The sequence below is a fragment of the Castor canadensis genome, chromosome 14 (assembly GCF_047511655.1).
Source record: "Castor canadensis chromosome 14, mCasCan1.hap1v2, whole genome shotgun sequence".
NCBI classification, from domain to species: domain Eukaryota; kingdom Metazoa; phylum Chordata; class Mammalia; order Rodentia; family Castoridae; genus Castor; species Castor canadensis.
In genome coordinates, this window is record NC_133399.1 from 54,581,789 (window position 1) to 54,598,762 (window position 16,974).

Sequence of the window (16,974 nt, forward strand, 5' to 3'; positions counted from 1 at the left end):
GAGGATCATCCACAGCCATCCCTCTTCTCCTCCATCTCAGGTCTCATCTGAAATACTGCCTCCTTACAGAAATGAGCCCTGCCCACCCACCACTCTCCATCACAGCCCCTTGTTTTACTTCTTCATATCCTTGTCACATTTTCTTGTATATGCATGTTGTCACTATATCATGTGGTATGCACATGTGTATGTGTACGTGCGTGTCCCCTCGTGTATACTGTATACGTATGCATATGCATGTCATTATATTGCGTTGCACATGCACGTGCATGCTGCACGTGTATGTTGTAGACGTGTGCTGCCCTTGTGTGTATCGTATAGCTATGCATATGTATGTGTCACTGTATGTGTATTACGTACAAATGTATATGTATGTCGTCATTGTGTGTGTGTTGTAGAGTATGCTGTTCTTGAAGGCATGCTGTGTGCGTAGGTACCTGTTGTCATTGTCTGTCTTTCCCTTGAGCTTCCACCATGACAGACACAGGATCCGGCATATGTGATCATGTTTACACAGCATCACAGAGTGCTTGGCCCAGAGCAGCGCTCATTTCTGGCACATGGAGTGAATGCACCATGGAGGCTCTACCAGGGCCACTTTCTGTGCAATTGCACGTTTTTACTGGACGCTTACCATGTGCCACCCCTGTTCTCTTGCCTTCCCTAAGGATATCTTCCAGTAAGAAGTCCTCCTTGGTCAGCAACCAGGAAGGACTCTTAGCTCCCAAATATGTGAGCCCTATGAAACATCCTAATTTCAATTTCAACCTCCAGCTGAGGAAATAGCTTAGGAATGCAGTCTTGAGATGGGTTTTATTTCTTCTCAATAAAACACAGCAAACTTAAAGCAAGGAAGCCCCTAATTGTTTAATGCAGTCTCTCTTTGAATGTTCAACACCATATAAATATTCTAGAATGACTCATTTTGTACCACATATTTTACCCAAGATAACCCTTTTCTCCCACTGAGAGACACACATAAGGACAGTGGTGATATATAATACCCTCAAGTTTATCAAAGCCAAATCCAAAAGTTGTCAATTGGATGGAAGGCAGAAGAGCACACGTTCATTCCTCTAGGCGCCCAAGGTCTCCATCACACTAGGAGTGACTGGGGGGCATGGGTAACCGCTTGTAGAGCACTGAGCCCTACCCTTTCTCTTCTACTGAAGAAAGAGTATTAAAATGCAAGGAGAGGAAGAGGTGTGACCTTGCATGTGCACTTGTTTATTTAAAAAGTTAGCTCTTCTTCAGAGCTGCCTTCAGGGGCAGATCAGCTGGGAAGCTGCCAGAGCACCAGTGGACAAGGGGCCCTGAAACCATCCTGGAAATGTGCGGAGGGAAGGGTGGAAATTCCCCCAGCCTTCTGAGGGAAGAGGCACTCACGCAGCCAGGCAGACATTCTTGAAGTCATCCTTGGCTCCTCTTTCCTACCCCAAATTCTATCCTTTCTCCTCCCCCGTACCCACCCCTACCAGTACTGGAGGTTGAATTCAGGGCTTTGCACTTGCCAGGCAGACACTACCACTTGTGTAGACCCCTAGCCCTTTTTGCTTTAGTTATTTGTCTGAGTCTCGTGTTTTTGCCTGGGCTAGCCTGGACTGTGTGACCCTCCTATCTATGCCTCCTGAGTAACTGGAATGACAGGCACACACCACCACACCAAGCTTAGTGATTGAGATGGGGTCTCACTAACTTTGCCTAGGCTGGCCTTGCACTGAGATCCTCTCCCTTTCCACCTCCAGAGTACATTCAGTCTTAATGTCCTTCACTGTCTCTACCTGCACCACCCTAGCCACACACTCCATACCTTCTCTCCTGGATTCCCATGATGCATCTTGTTTCTGCTGTCTCTCTTTACAGTCCTTTTTTTTTTTTCCCCTCCACAGCAGCTAGAGTAAGCTTTTAAAAACCGAAAATGATTATTCTATTCTCTGAAGGTGGTGTTTCACCAAACTTAGAAAAAACATGCCAAGTCCTTACCTTGCTCTCCTGGCTCTCCGTGGCCATCCTAGCTGCCCCTACCCACTCCCACTCTGCCCTAATCCTGCTCCCCAATCCCCTGAGCTGGTCTGCCCTTTTTAGAACCTGCCAGGATGCCTCAGCTCTGGGAAACCTCTTCCCCTAGACAGACAGCCTCACAGTCCTGACTTCACATAAAAGAGTTCATTTCAGGTTCCACTAAATCCTTCCTGCTCGCTTCACCCTGATGGTGCTTTGTCTCCCACTAGAACCCTCAAGGCTAGCCCCAGAACTCAGTGGCTTTGTCTTTTGTGCACATAGTAGCTACTGAGCAATGGCTAACAAGGGAACAAGCCCTTTAGCAGCAATGTAGTCAGCATCTTGTCTTCTGTTTGCTGGGTGGGATTTGCGGAGTTTGGGTCAGAGCTGAATTGCTCAGGAGAAGAGAGAAGTGGAGAGGATACAGCTGTCACCTTCTCTGGCCTTCCCCTGTGGCAGGCAGCGCCCCCCCACCCCCGCCAAGGTAGATATGGCTGAAAGACATATGTCTGTCTTGTGTTGTATAAGACAGTACACACACTGAGTGATTCATAATGAATGGAAGTGTATTGGCTCATGGTTCTGTTGGCTAGAATTGCCAAGATCAAAGGGGCAGCATATGGCAAGGCCATCTAGTTGCTGCGTCCCATTATAGAAAGGCAAAGAGAGGGAAAGAGGAGAGGGAAGAGAGAGAGGGAGAACGTGCAAGAGGGGGCCAAATTTGTCCCTTTGTAAGAAACTCACTCTCTCAATAATGGCACTAATCCATTTTTCATGTGGGTGGTTTCCCTGTGAATCAAACACTTTCTAGCAGCCCCACAGTAGCCACACTGCCACATTGGGGATTTGTTTCCTAATACCTAGCCTTCAGGGGACACATTCCAAATTTAGCTGCCCAGTGATAGGCATGGCTATCACTGTCCAATAGCCATTCTCCTTTTTCCTAGGGAACAGATGCTAAGTTTATTCACAGCTGCATGATACCAGCTTAACCTGTCTAGTCCCCAGGGTCCCTTAAAGCTAGCAATGGCCTATGAATCTAATGTGGCCAATTAAGGTACAAATGGAAACCATTGGTAGAGCTTAAGAAAAAACTGTTAGAGAATGGACTCAATTTGTGCTCCTCTTCCTTCTTCCTGCCTGGAACTGGGACACCATGTCTAGAGAGTGGTCACTGAAGCATCTTGAAGCTTGATTAGAACTACACCCAGAGGATGGGAGAATACCAAGGTGCTGGAGCCTTGATCATGATGGCCCTGTACTGCCTGCCTCCAAATTTCTTGTGAGTAAGAAAAAAAAAATTCCCTGTTTGGTAAACCCACTATGGCATTGTCACATGCATCAGAATGCTGTCCTCTTTGATGTTGGCACCACCCAAGCAGCTGCTGGGCTGAGATGCTGAACATCCTGGAAAATCCCTGTGTCCCAGGTTAGGCCAGTTACCACAAAATCACTTCAGACAGCACCTCTCGAGGAACTGAGGCACTCCAGGGTTGCAGAGAACTACTAGATAATATCTGGATCATACACACACACACATGCACACACACGCACGTGCACACATGCACACGCACAAGTTTCTTAGCTTAGGCAATCCTGAACCCTGAGAAATTTCAGCACAAAAGAGGGTTCCTGAAGATGAGCAGGGAACCTCCTTTTATTGCCAAGAAAACTGTACAGTCTTTCTTTTGGCAGTACTGGGGTTTGAACTGACACTTGATAGGCAGGTACTTTACTGCTTGAGTCACACCTCCAGCCCTTTATGCTGTGGTTATAGAGATAGGGTCTCACTCCTTGCCCAGGCAGGGTTAAGATGACAGAAGTGCATCACGATGCCCAGCTTTATCCTGTTGAGATGGGGTCCTGAACTTTTTTTGCTCTGGGCTGGTCTGGAACTGCCTCTCTCCAGATCACCTCTGCCTCTCCAGTAGCTATGATGACAGGCAGCACCACCATTGCCTGGCTTGCACAGTCATTTTGAAGGGAGGTGGAGCTCCATGTGGGGAGGGAAAATCTAAAGTACTGACCTTGACATCCCCAGCATTCCCACCCTACAGCTCCTCTTTCCTGAGGACACCTGGGTCCTGTCATAACCAGGGTCAGAAGAGCAGTTCTGCTCCTCAGGATCCTGCAAACATTTCAGCCCATGTCACCAATGTTCAAAGGTGAGGCTTCTGTGTGGCTTATGTCAGAAGCAGATGAGGAGATTCCAAGATGGTGACTACAGGGAGGAAGCAGAAAGCATGCTTCCTAAAGTAAAATCTTGGAGAGATGCTGGAGATACACCTTACAGGAAAAACCACCAAGAAGAGGCAAAACCCCAACTCCTCCACACCCCCAGCCCATGCATAGCATCCCCACTCCACATTAAACGGAGAAACTAGGAGGGCTACCATGTCGCCAGATGCCAGCTTCTACTGGCTCAAGAAAAGCATACCACCAGATATCACCATTGTTATTAATACAAGCTAGAAAATACTTAATTGCACACAGTAGAGGGACAGTAACAATAGCAAGGGCAATGACAGGAAGACAGAAAAAACAGGGAAACCAGTTTCCCCCCAGCAATAAATTAGTACAGTAACCAGAGGGAAATAAAGAAAACAAATACTTAGATCCAGACTCCAACAAAACGAAGATAAACTATGCTAAAGAACCCAATGAAGCCCACAAGAGCAATCTGAAAGAAGAAATCCTTCAAGTAATCAATGAAAATTTTATAGAGATGATACTGGATATGGTCAACCAAAATGTACAGGAGACACTCAAGAAATTCCAAGACAACAAAAATAGAGAATTTGAGAAAGCACAAGAACAAATAAAAGAAACCACAGAAGCACTGTATAAACACAAAAGTGAAACAAAGAACACGATTAATAAAGAGACAAATGAACTCAGGACAAAAATAGACAATATTAAAGAGGAAGAAACTCAGGATATGGAAAACCTCAGAAAAAAGAACGAAACAGAAATGCAAAACAAAATGGAAGGCCAATCCAGCAGAATAGAACAAGCAGAAGACAGAATCTCAGAACTTGAAGATGAAATGGCAATTAAAGGAAAAACTGAAGAACTATTAATTAAACAACTCAAGACCTGTGAAAAGAAAACGCAAGAACTCACTGACTCCATCAAAAGACCAAATCTGAGAATCATGGGCATTGAAGAAGGAGAAGAGGTGCAAGCAAAGGGAATGTGTAATATATTCAACAAAATAATTACAGAAAATTTCCCAAATCTAGAGAAAACTATGCCTATACAGGTGCACGAGGCCTCCAGAACACCAAACAGACCTGACCAAAATAGAAATACCCCACAGCATATTATCATTAAAACAACAAGTCAGAGACTTGAGAAAGAATATTGAAAGCTGTAAGAGAGAAAAAACAAATAACATACAAAGGTAAACCCATCAAAATCACAGCAGACTTCTCAACAGCAACATTAAAGGCAAGAAGAGCTTGGGGTGAGGTCTTCCTGGCACTGAATGAAAATAACTTCAACCCTAGGATACTCTACCCAGCAAAACTATCATTCAAAATAGATGGAGCAATAAAAGTCTTCCATGTTATGCAGAAACTAAAACAATATGTCCACAAAACCACCACTACAAAAGATTCTTCAAGGGATTCTGCACACAGAAAGTGAAACCCAACAAAACCATGAAAGGGCAGGCAGTACCAAACTACAGGAAAAGAAAAAGCAAGAAAGTAGAGAGTGACACTGATTTAGGTACACACAATCAAACCTTCAAACAACTAAGACAACTAAATGACAGGAATCACTACATACCTATCAGTACTAACACTTAATGTTAATGGACTTAATTCCCCCATCAAAAGGCACCGTTTGATGAACTGGATTAAAAAGGAAGAGCCAACAATTTGTTGCTTGCAGGAGACCTATCTCACTGACAGAAATAAGCATAGGCTTAGGATGAAAGTCTGGAAGAAGATTTACCAAGCCAATGGCCCCCGAAAACAGGCAGGAGTAGCAATACTTACCTCTGACAAAGTAGACTTCAAATCTACATTGATCAAACGAGATAAAGAAGGACATTCCATACTAATAAAAGGGGAAATAGACCAGAAGGAGATAACAATTATCAACCTATATGTACCCAATGTCAACTCACCCAATCTCATTAAACATACCCTGAAGGACCTAAAAGCATATATTAACTCTAACACAGTGGTCGTGGGAGACTTTAACACCCCATTATCATCAATAGATAGGTCATTCAAACAAAATATCAATAAAGAAATCCTAGATCTAAAATATACCATAGATCAAATGGACCTAGTTGATGTCTACAGAACATTTCATGCAACTTCTACACAATAAACATTCTTCTCAGCAGCCCACAGAACCTTCTCCAAAATAGATCATATCCTAGGGCACAAAGCAAGCCTCAGCAAATATAAGAAAATAGAAATTATACCATGCAATCTATCTGATCACAATGCAATAAAACTGGAACTCAACAACAAAAATAAAGACAGAAAACATGCAAACATCTGGAAACTGAATAACTCATTGCTTAATGAACAAAGGTCACTGATGAAATAAAAGAGGAAATTAAAAAGTTCCTGGAAATCAATGAAAATGAAAACACAACCTACAGGAACCTATGGGACACAGCAAAGGCAGTCCTGAGAGGAAAGTTTATAGCCATGAGTGCATATATTAAAAAGACTGAAAGATCTCAAATCAATGACCTAATGATACATCTCAAACTCTTAGAAAAACAAGAACAAGCAAATCCCAAAACAAATAGAAGGAGAAAAATAATAAAAATAAGAGCTGAAATCAATGAAATAGAAACAAAAAAAAAAAACATACAAAGAATTAATGAAACAAAAAGCTGGTTCTTTGAAAAAATAAACAAGATCAATAGACCCCTGGCAAACCTGACTAAAATGAGGAGAGAAAAAAAACCAAATTAGTAAAATCAGGAATGCAAAAGGGGAGATAACACAAACACCATGGAAGCCTAGGAAATCATCAGACACTACTTTGAGAACCTATATTCAAATAAATTCGAAAATCTTAAATAAATGGACAGATTCCTAGATACTTATGATCATCCAAACTGAACCAAGAGGAAATTAATCACCTGAACAGATCTATAACACAAAATGAAATGGATGCAGCAATCAAGAGTCTCCATAAAAAGAAAAGTCCAGGACCTGATGGATTCTCTGCTGAATTCTATCAGACCTTTAAGGAAGAACTGATACCAACCCTCCTTAAACTGTTCCACGAAATAGAAAGGGAAGGAAAACTGCCTAACACATTTTATGAAGCCAGTATTACACTCATCCCAAAACCAGGCAAAGACACCTCCAAGAAGGAGAACTATAGGCCAATCTCCTTAAAGAACATTATTGCAAAAATCCTCAATAAAATAATGGCAAACCAAATTCAACAACATATCAAAAAGATCATTCACCACGACCAACTAGGCTTCATCCCAGGGATGCAGGGGTGGTTCAACATACAAAAATCAATAAATGTAATAAACCACATTAACAGAAGCAAAGACAAAAACCACTTGATCATCTCAATAGATGCAGAAAAAGCCTTCGATAAGATCCAACACCATTTCATGATAAAAGCTCTAAGAAAACTAGGAATAGAAGGAAAGTACCTCAACATTATAAAAGCTATATATGACAAACCTACAGCCAGCATTATACTTAATGGAGAAAAACTGAAACCGTTCCCTCTAAAATCAAGAACCAGACAAGGACGCCCACTATCTCCACTCCTATTCAACATGGTACTGGAATTCCTAGCCAGAGCAATTAGGCAAGAAGAAGGGGAAAAAAGGAATACAAATAGGTAAAGAAACTGTCAAAATAGCCCTATTTGCAGATGATATTTTCCTATACCTTAAAGACCCAAAAAACTCTACTCAGAAGCTCTTAGACACCATCAATAGCTATAGCAAGGTAGCAGGATATAAAATCAACATAGAAAAATCATTAGCATTTCTATACACTAACAATGAGCAAACTGAAAAAGAATATATGAAAACAATTCCATTTACAATAGCCTCAAAAAAAATTAAATACCTAGGTGTAAACCTAACAAAGGATGTGAACGACTTCTACAAGGAAAACTATATACTTCTGAAGAAAGAGATTGAGGAAGACTATAGAAAGTGGAGAGATCTCCCATGCTCATGGATTGGTAGAATCAACATAGTAAAAATGTCTATACTCCCAAAAGTAATCTACATGTTTAATGCAATTCCCATCAAAATTCCAATGACATTCATTAAAGAGATTGACAAATATACCATTAAATTTATATGGAAACACAAGAGGCCACGAATAGCCAAGGCAATACTCAGTAGAAAGAACAATGCAGGAGATATTGCAACACCCGACTTCAAAGTATATTACAAAGCAATAACAATAAAAACAGCATGGTACTGGCACAAAAACAGACATGAAGACCAGTGGAACAGAATAGAGGACCCAGATATGAAGCCACACAACTATAACCAACTTGTCTTTGACAAAGGCACTAAAAATATACAATGGAGAAAAGGCAGCCTCTTCAACAAAAACTGCTGGGAAAACTGGTTAGCAGTCTGCAAAAAACTGAAACTAGATCCATGTTTATCACCCTATACCAATATTAACTCAAAATGGATCAAGGATCTTCATATCAGACCCCAAACTCTAAAGTTGATACAGGAAAGAGTAGGAAATACTCTGGAGTTAGTAGGTATAGGTAAGAACTTTCTCAACGGAACCCCAGCAGCTCAGCAACTAAGAGATGGCATAGATAAATGGGACCTCATAAAACTAAAAAGCTTCTGCTCAACAAAAGAAATGGTCTCTAAACTGAAAAGAACACTCACAGAGTGGGAGAAAATATTTGCCAGCTACACATCAAAGGACTGATAACCAGAATATATAGGGAACTCAAAAAACTAAATTCTCCCAAAGTTAATGAATCAATAAAGAAATGGGCAAGTGAACTAAACAGAACTTTCTCAAAAGAAGAAATTCAAATGGCCAAAAAAACACATGAAAAAATGCTCATTTTTTCCCTAGCAATAAAGGAAATGCAAAATAAAACCACACTAAGATTCCACCTCACCCCTGTTAGAATAGCCATCACTAGCAACACCACCAACAACAGGTGTTGGCGAGGATGTGGGGAAATGGAACCCTCTTACACTGCTGGTGGGAATGTAAACTAGTACAACCACTCTGGAAAAAAATTTGGAGGTTTCTTAAAAATCTAAATATAGATCTACTATATGATCCAGCAATACCACTCTTGGGGATATACCCAAAAGACTGTGACACAGGTTACTCCAGAGGCACCTGCACACCCATGTTTATTGCAGCACTATTCACAATAGCCAAGTTATGGAAACAGCCAAGATGCCCCAGTACTGACGAATGGGTCAAGAAAATGTGGTATCTATACACAATGGAATTTTATGCAGCCATGAAGAAGAACGAAATGTTATCATTCACAGGTAGATGGATGGAACTGGAGAACATCATTCTGAGTGAGGTTAGCCTGGTCCAAAAGACCAAAAATTGTATGTTCTCCCTCATATGTGGACATTAGATCAAGGGCAAACACAACAAGGGGATTGGACTTTGATCACATGATAAAGCGAGAGCACACAAGGGAGGGGTGAAGATAGGTAAAACACCCAAAAAACTAGATAGCATTTGTTGCCCTCAAAGGCAGAGAAACTAAAGCAGATACTTTAAAGCAACTGAGGCCAATAGGAGAAGGGGACCAGGAACTAGAGAAAAGGTTAGTTCAAGAAGAATTAACCTAGAAGGTAACACACATGCACAGGAAATCAATGTGAGTCAATGCCCTGTATAGCTATCCTTATCTCAACCAGCAAAAACCCTTGTTCCTTCCTATTACTGCTTATATTCTCTCCTCAACAAAATTAGAGATAAGGGCAAAATAGTTTCTGCCTGGTAGTGAGGGGTAAAGGAGGGAGCGGGGTGGGGGGATAAGAGAGGGGGCAGGGTGTAGGGGGGCAAAATGACCCAAACATTGTATGCACATATGAATATAATAATAAAAAGAAAAAAAAAAGAAACAGATGACCCTACAAGGGCTGGTATGGACTGAATGCTTGTGTTTGTGTACCACCAAATCACATGTCAAAGCCCTGACCCCCCACCCCATGTGGCTATGCTTGGAAACAGGGCATGTAAGGAAGAGGCTCAGAAGAAAGGGCTGTGGAGGGCCCAGCAGGAGGTAAGCCATCTACCAACCAGGAAGGGCCTTCACCAGAAACTGACCTTGCTGCAACTTGACCATGGACACTTAGCCTCCAGAATGGTGACAAAATGAATATTTAAGCCACACAGCCTAAGGGATTCTGTTTGGCAGCCTGAGAAGACTAAGACAAATCTGTTTGGACCAAGGCAAATCTCATCCAAAAAGAAAAAGAAAGCTTTAAATTTTCTGAACCTTTCCAGTTAAGAGCTGGAGTAGACGTAGAGGACAGGAGTACACATGCTCATAATTGTCCTTCTTTTAAAAAGAGAACATTATAAAGAAGGGCAAAGACTCCTCAGTTGATTCTCTGAAACTAGGATCTTGATAAATATTTGATGACATTTGATGAATGAACAGAACAAATGAATCAACAAATGGACAAAGGTCATAGCTGATGCTTTCTCTGACCAGGCTGCGGCCTGGCTCACTGTTCTAGGGAATATAAAATTACAGATATGCTCAAAATTTCCAGGAAAATGGTCTGTGGCTTAAGAAATAAGTGGATTTGGGTATGGATTAACTTTTTGCAAACTGACTTAGATTTTTAATTATTTAGACAAGGCCAATGTTGACAAGTCAGGAAGCTGCTCCCGGAAGGTGAGGGAGCCCTGCTGTGGATGTGTCTTTGGGAAGTTTGGGGTTTCCTAAATTCAGCATTAGTGAAGGAGGCAGGAAAAGTGAAATGATACAGAAACTAAGCAAGCTGGAGAGGACTCCTGCGACCATGGAGGCACCTCACTTCAAGGTGAACATTCTGTGACATTGACAGGGGTCATAGCTAGCAAGTGGCAAGTGTGGTCTTCAGACTGCTAGGTCAGATCTTTCCAGCAACCTGTGATCCTTTGAGAATTGAGGGGAGCTAATGACTGTTACCTAAACTATGGCCTCACTACCACATAAAATTGTTTCAACAATTTAATTCTAGAATCATATTTATTAGATAGCTATTTTGCCATGTTCTTATTAGCATTGTGTTTTCCAAAGTGCTTTACTGTATCTTGTACCTCTTGGTAAATAAGAATTTTGAGGCTGTCTTCAATTTCTGTTCTCCACTTCCCCTCCTCTCTGCTTAATTTTTGTCTCATTTTTCTTGGTCAAAATATTTCCTTTGGGACCAGACAGGCAATTGCACAGGCAGAAGGCAAGAAGAGGGCGGACAGAGAGGACCAGAGAGCACATGCCAGTGGGTGGGAGGCAAATGGAGATGCCCCACTTAGCTGGGACCTCGGGCTGAGACAGTGCTCCTGGGAGCATACTGCTCCTGGCTCAGAGTGACAAACCCCTCGCTTAACTTTAGTACCTGTTAGAACAGGAATCCAACAAATATCATCTTAACATTGAGAGGGCCTGAACCCAGAATTAGTGACCTGAGCACTGGTCCTGATTCTAAGCCATGATCTTAAGCAAAGCAGTCGATCTCCCAGTGACTCAGGAGCGGGTGAGAACCAGGTTCCAGCAGCTCACTCATCCTGTGCTTCTACACAATAGCCACAAAGTGTGGCCCACAGATGTCTAGTATTTGTGGGGGGTCTTTGTTTTGTGTGTGTTGTTTGTTTCTTTTTAAAAAACAAACAAAAAAACAGGGTCTCACTATGTAGCCTAGGCTGGCCTCAAACTCCTGATCCTCCTGCCTCAGCCTCCAGAATGCTGGGATTACAGGTGTGTACCGCCATGTCAGGTGATATTTGCTGCGTCAAAGACACAAAAGAGTCAAAGTTTAAGATGTGCTATTCACTGGAAACAGCCCTTTACTTGAGGCTGCTGATTTCTACAACTGAGAGCATCCAGGTGGCAGTCACTGAAGTGCTCAGGGATTAGTGAGGATGCGTGCTCTTAAACCCATGAGGGAGTGGGGGAAGCCCCTGATTCCAGCTTAAGACAAAGAAGTCTCCTTTGGAGCTGGAGGAATGGCTCAAGTAGTAGAATGCTTGCATAGCAAGTGCAAGGTCCTGAGTTCAAATCTCAGAACTGCCATTTTTTTCCCTTTAGAACCTAAGACTTGACTTTCTGGTCTCTTATTTCTAGATAGATTTTCCTGTCCTCAGGCTCTCAGGACCCCTTTTCCCTCTGCTCATCCCCATACCAGCACCCACTTTCAAGAACAATTTTCACTTATTCACACCAAGGTATAAATAGCTAATGAGACAGTACATGAGTCTTTCCATGGTTATTGATGATTTTGTCGAAGGTAACATCATTGTTTATCTTTAGCCAGGAGAGAAAAGAAATAATTGAATTTTAAACCCCAGCCAGACACATGCATTTTGTTTTGACACTTCTTGGCATATTTTGGTCTTGCCTTTCATTATCATCATCTAGCCTCTTCTGTCAGCTCACAGAGCTCGTCCTCAGTGAAGTCATGTCATGAGAGCTTATTAGAACTGCATTCCCACACCTGGAACTGTTCCCAATTCACAGTAGATGCTCACTAAATATTTACTGAATGAATTAGCAGACATTTATCATGTAGTCAGAGTGTTGGGAGAATGGTTGAGGTACAGTTATTGCTTTCCGGGAACAGACACCAACACTCAAAATGTGAGTTAGCAATAGTCATGCATGAGTATTCATTTTTTACCAAAGCCAGAAGCACAAAAATAAGGTTCCCTCTTGTTATTTTTTTAAAGTAGTTTTGTATAATTAAAAGATTTTCCATTGGGTAATAAAGGAAAGGTGGTGGTGCACATCTGAAAGTATAAATTATTCCGGAAGATCACAATGTAAGGAAGACTTCTCACAGGTTGTTAGATTTATTGCCACAGGTCTATGAGAGACACATACATCTCAGAATACATGCCAATTTTTAAACCAAAAACAAGTGTGAGCAAAGCAGGTAAGACTAGGACAAAGGGGTAGACAAGACCCAAATTAATCTAAGGTCTTCTGTGGACGTGGCCTTTAAGGTTGAGAACTAACGATGAACATAGGCATGCCAGGAGCTGTTAGGGAAGGTTGGGAGGATCTTTACAAAGGAAGAAACAGTGCGTGTGAAGATCAAGAAAGAGCAAGGATAGCATAGGGTGGAAGATGGTCAGTGTAGCCAGAGACTGAGTGTGAGTGTGAAGAGAGAAGTATAAAGCAAGATTGAAAAGGAGTCAGGAGCCAGACTGAGGTGGAACTAACGACTGGGTTGGAGAAAGAGACAGGGTGACTTCATCTCCCTCATGAACTTGTGAGGCTACACAGGAAATCCCGAAAGGTATACCATCCATCCTTCACTTAAGCAAAATGAGCAACCACGTGCAAAGCCAACAAACTGACAGTGGGTCAAACCTTGCTTTCTTGGTCTATTCAGAATGGGATGTAAGTTGCTCTTGACATTGTCAGGAGTGAGTAGTCACAATACAGACAGCAGACTCCTCCACAACCCAACTCTTGAAACTACACAATAGGCAACAAGTACTAGCCCCCTCCTCCAATTCTAATTTTCTTGTGGAATATTTATTGTGTGTAGGACAAGGCATAGTTGAACGGAGAGAGTTTATTCTAATTGCCCTTGTTAAACAGTGAGATAGTGTCCCTGTGAAAATCACTGCAGAGCTGATCTTTCACAGTAAAACAAATACCCCAGTAAATTAAGGCAGAACATCAGACACATGTACATCAACTGTATGCTAAAGCACAAAGTTGATTATTATTTTTATGATTAACAAGCTACACTGAAGACTCTGCAGAGGGTAAATTTAGTGCTAACTGAAAGTGGGCTTGCTGCCCTCTTCACTCAGATGCCACTCTGTTTTCCAATCCAGATGTCACGAAAGGCTGTTTGAAGGTATGATGATGCTCAAGTGTGCCTCACGGCCCATGACTTCAAGTCTAGGATTTACTTCTGGACTTGGGCAAATCTAGCACCAGTTATTTATTTCAAAAATTTAAAAATCAAATGTGGCAAAAATACTGAGAAATAAATACAAATTGCTCACAGAACAATGCTTTTCTCACCATTTGGCACCCAGCTTTAGATGGTTTCTTGTTCAACAAGAAGAGTATTCTGCTCTTAAATTATGCAAAAAAAACCAAAATTACTCCAAATCCCAGAAACTGGCAGGTACAAATGACCACTATCTTCTAAACACTCCAGGATTTTCTTCCTCTTTTCTTTTCTCCTATATTTCCCTCTTTATTCTCTTTCTTAATTCTATCTCTCTCCTCTTTCCTTATCAATAATTTCTCTATTTCCAACTGAATAACAATCACATAGCATACACACACACACCTATTTGTAGACATTTGATATACATTTATGTTTAATTGTGAAATCTAAATATACTAAATCTTCCATCTACACAAACTCATGAAAACACCTGTACAGGTCTACAGGCTATATCGGACAAAGTATAAACATCCCCACACAGACACAGTGATTACTAGGAGATGTGACATAAAAATGTTGGCACAGAAAATTTCTATGCCAAATATTTCACCAGTCCTCTGAGTAACAGTACCCTCAGTGACATTTTCCCTGCTTTCACTTCTGCCAAGGCTCATAGCAATTCAAAAGGAGTAACACGCAGACAACGGCCAGAACATAAACCCATGGAACTCACAGGTATGATATTTTAGCAACACACACATTTCACAGAATTACTCACTTGACCCACATTTTAAAGACTATTTTAAAGGTACCTGTGTATGACCTTTTGCAATTCTAACATGATCAACATTGTAGTTTTGCCTCCTTTGTTTAAATAATTCTACAACTGCAGTTTTAGCTTAGTTGAACTTAACTTACCTTTGGAAGTGATGCCGAGGATGAAAGGGAGCAGTACAAAACCTGTCAGCATCATGTTGTCTGTTTGGGAAAGATAATTTCTTCCTTTTTAACCTCAGAGTGGCTCCATTGGAAAAGGGGGTTTTCAAAGAAAATTCAGTGGTTCGAAGTCCAGTGGAACCCAAGGGAATAGGGAGCAGCTGCCTGAGAATGAAGTGGTCTCAACCCTCTCGCCTCACTGCGATGCGTCTCAAAGTGCACTTCATCGATCTCCAGTGAGCTGTCAGGCCGTGTAAGTCTAAAACATATCTCTGGGTCCTAACTCCTGACTTATTAATTTACTCTCCAACAGAGTCGCAGGGTGACAGAGAAAGGACAAAGCTAGATGCTAGACGACTTCAGAATGCTCCCTGACACTTTTCTTATGGATGGAGGGCAATAAAAAGGAGAAGAATGGATTTTGTAATCTTCATCATGGAAGTTGGTGAGAAACTTGCCCTGTACAGCATCCTTGTAGTAGCTTCCCATCTTGGACTTGAGACTTACCAGGAATGAGTATGTCCGGCCACCTCCCTTGTCTTATGGTCCTCGTGTGTTTTGATGTAAGAGCATCTCTGTGTTCCCTTAACCCACCAGGTCCCCCTTATCCTTGCGCCAGGAGGTCTGGTGGGAATGCAGTCTTGCTGACAGCACTGTCCTTCCTCTGTCTCACCCTCTTCACACTTGACTGGATCTCATCTGGTTCCTGCTGTGAACACCCAGGATGCCTTGCAGGTGCAAGTGTAACAGGCAAGAGTAAATCGGGGCTAGAGAGACAGAGGGCCTGGGAAGCAGAGCTAGCTGAATGGGACAGATTACCCAGGATATTAATGAATTCACTTAGAGAGACCGATTTTGTCCAAGTTTAGAATTCCTCAGTGACATCCTGTTAAACCTCCACTGGTATGAGTCTTCTGTCACTGTAACAAATACCTGCAATAATTAACAAATAAAGAGAAAAGGGTTGTTTTGGATCACAGTTTTGGAGTTTTCAGTCAATCAAGTCACTATTATCTAGCTTGTATGCAAGCTTCAGCTGACCTGGTACTGTTTGTAATATGAAACTCAATGCCATTAAATAGGAGATCATCTTGGTACTAACACTGAGCAAAGAAGAACCCAAAAATAAGAATGCCGGCTTGATCATGGAGCAATACCCAGTTGCCCAAATTATCATCAGCTGTGTGTGACAGAATCAAAATACAGAACAGCCTCAAGAGGCTGGATTGCTGTGCCATACCAACAAGACAGACTAGCTTACTTAGTGACCACATTTGTGTGAGGTGGGACAAAAATCTGCTTTTCTGGTTTATTATCTTATTTCTACAATTTTTTTTTTACCAGTTTGGAAAAACTGAGTCACATTGGGGCATTCATTTGATTAATTTCCTTGGTTGCAAAGGATATAATTACGCAATACTGAGAACACCTTGGTCACCCTAAAAGTGGTGTCAGAGCAGCTTGGCCTTGCCTGCTAAGTCATCTAGCATGCGCTTTTTCTTTAGAGCAACGTGGTATTTAAAAAATTAAATATATTTACTCAGGAGAGGCCCAGGGTATGAAAAGAAAGCTCCAGGAGGAACAATCAAAGAGCAAAGAGTTTAGAAAAATGTCAGTCTGGAGAAGCTGTTGTCTTACCAGAAAATGCTCCCCTGTGACAGCTCACCTGTCCACACCAACCACGCTGTACAGTGAAGAAGGTAATCATTGCGGTGAATCACTCAGCTGGTGGTCAGAGTAGAGTCTCCCATAGTCGGGGCACTTAGCACGTTTGTATTGTTCCCAGTGCCCCCAGCCATAAAGCTTGGCTTTGGGTTCCAAGGCTGACCTGCATTCATACATAAAATTCCCAAGAATTAATTTATTTAGTTTTGGCTCAAACTGGTTCACACTGTCTCTGCTTTGTCCACAGCAGTGTTACAACTTATAGAAAGGATGGAACA

At 41.8% G+C, this 16,974-nt stretch overlaps 1 protein-coding gene across 1 annotated transcript in view; it reads right to left on the reverse strand.

The window, feature by feature from the left end:
- Window positions 1-15,231, reverse strand: part of Chrnb3 (cholinergic receptor nicotinic beta 3 subunit) — a 29,184-nt gene extending 13,953 nt beyond the window's left edge. The window contains exon 1 of the mRNA XM_020184687.2: window positions 15,014-15,231. Within this exon, the coding sequence (XP_020040276.2) occupies window positions 15,014-15,068 (55 nt within the window). The 5' untranslated portion in view covers window positions 15,069-15,231. The remainder of the gene's footprint in view (window positions 1-15,013) is intronic.
- Between the last annotated feature and the right edge of the window lie 1,743 nt (window positions 15,232-16,974).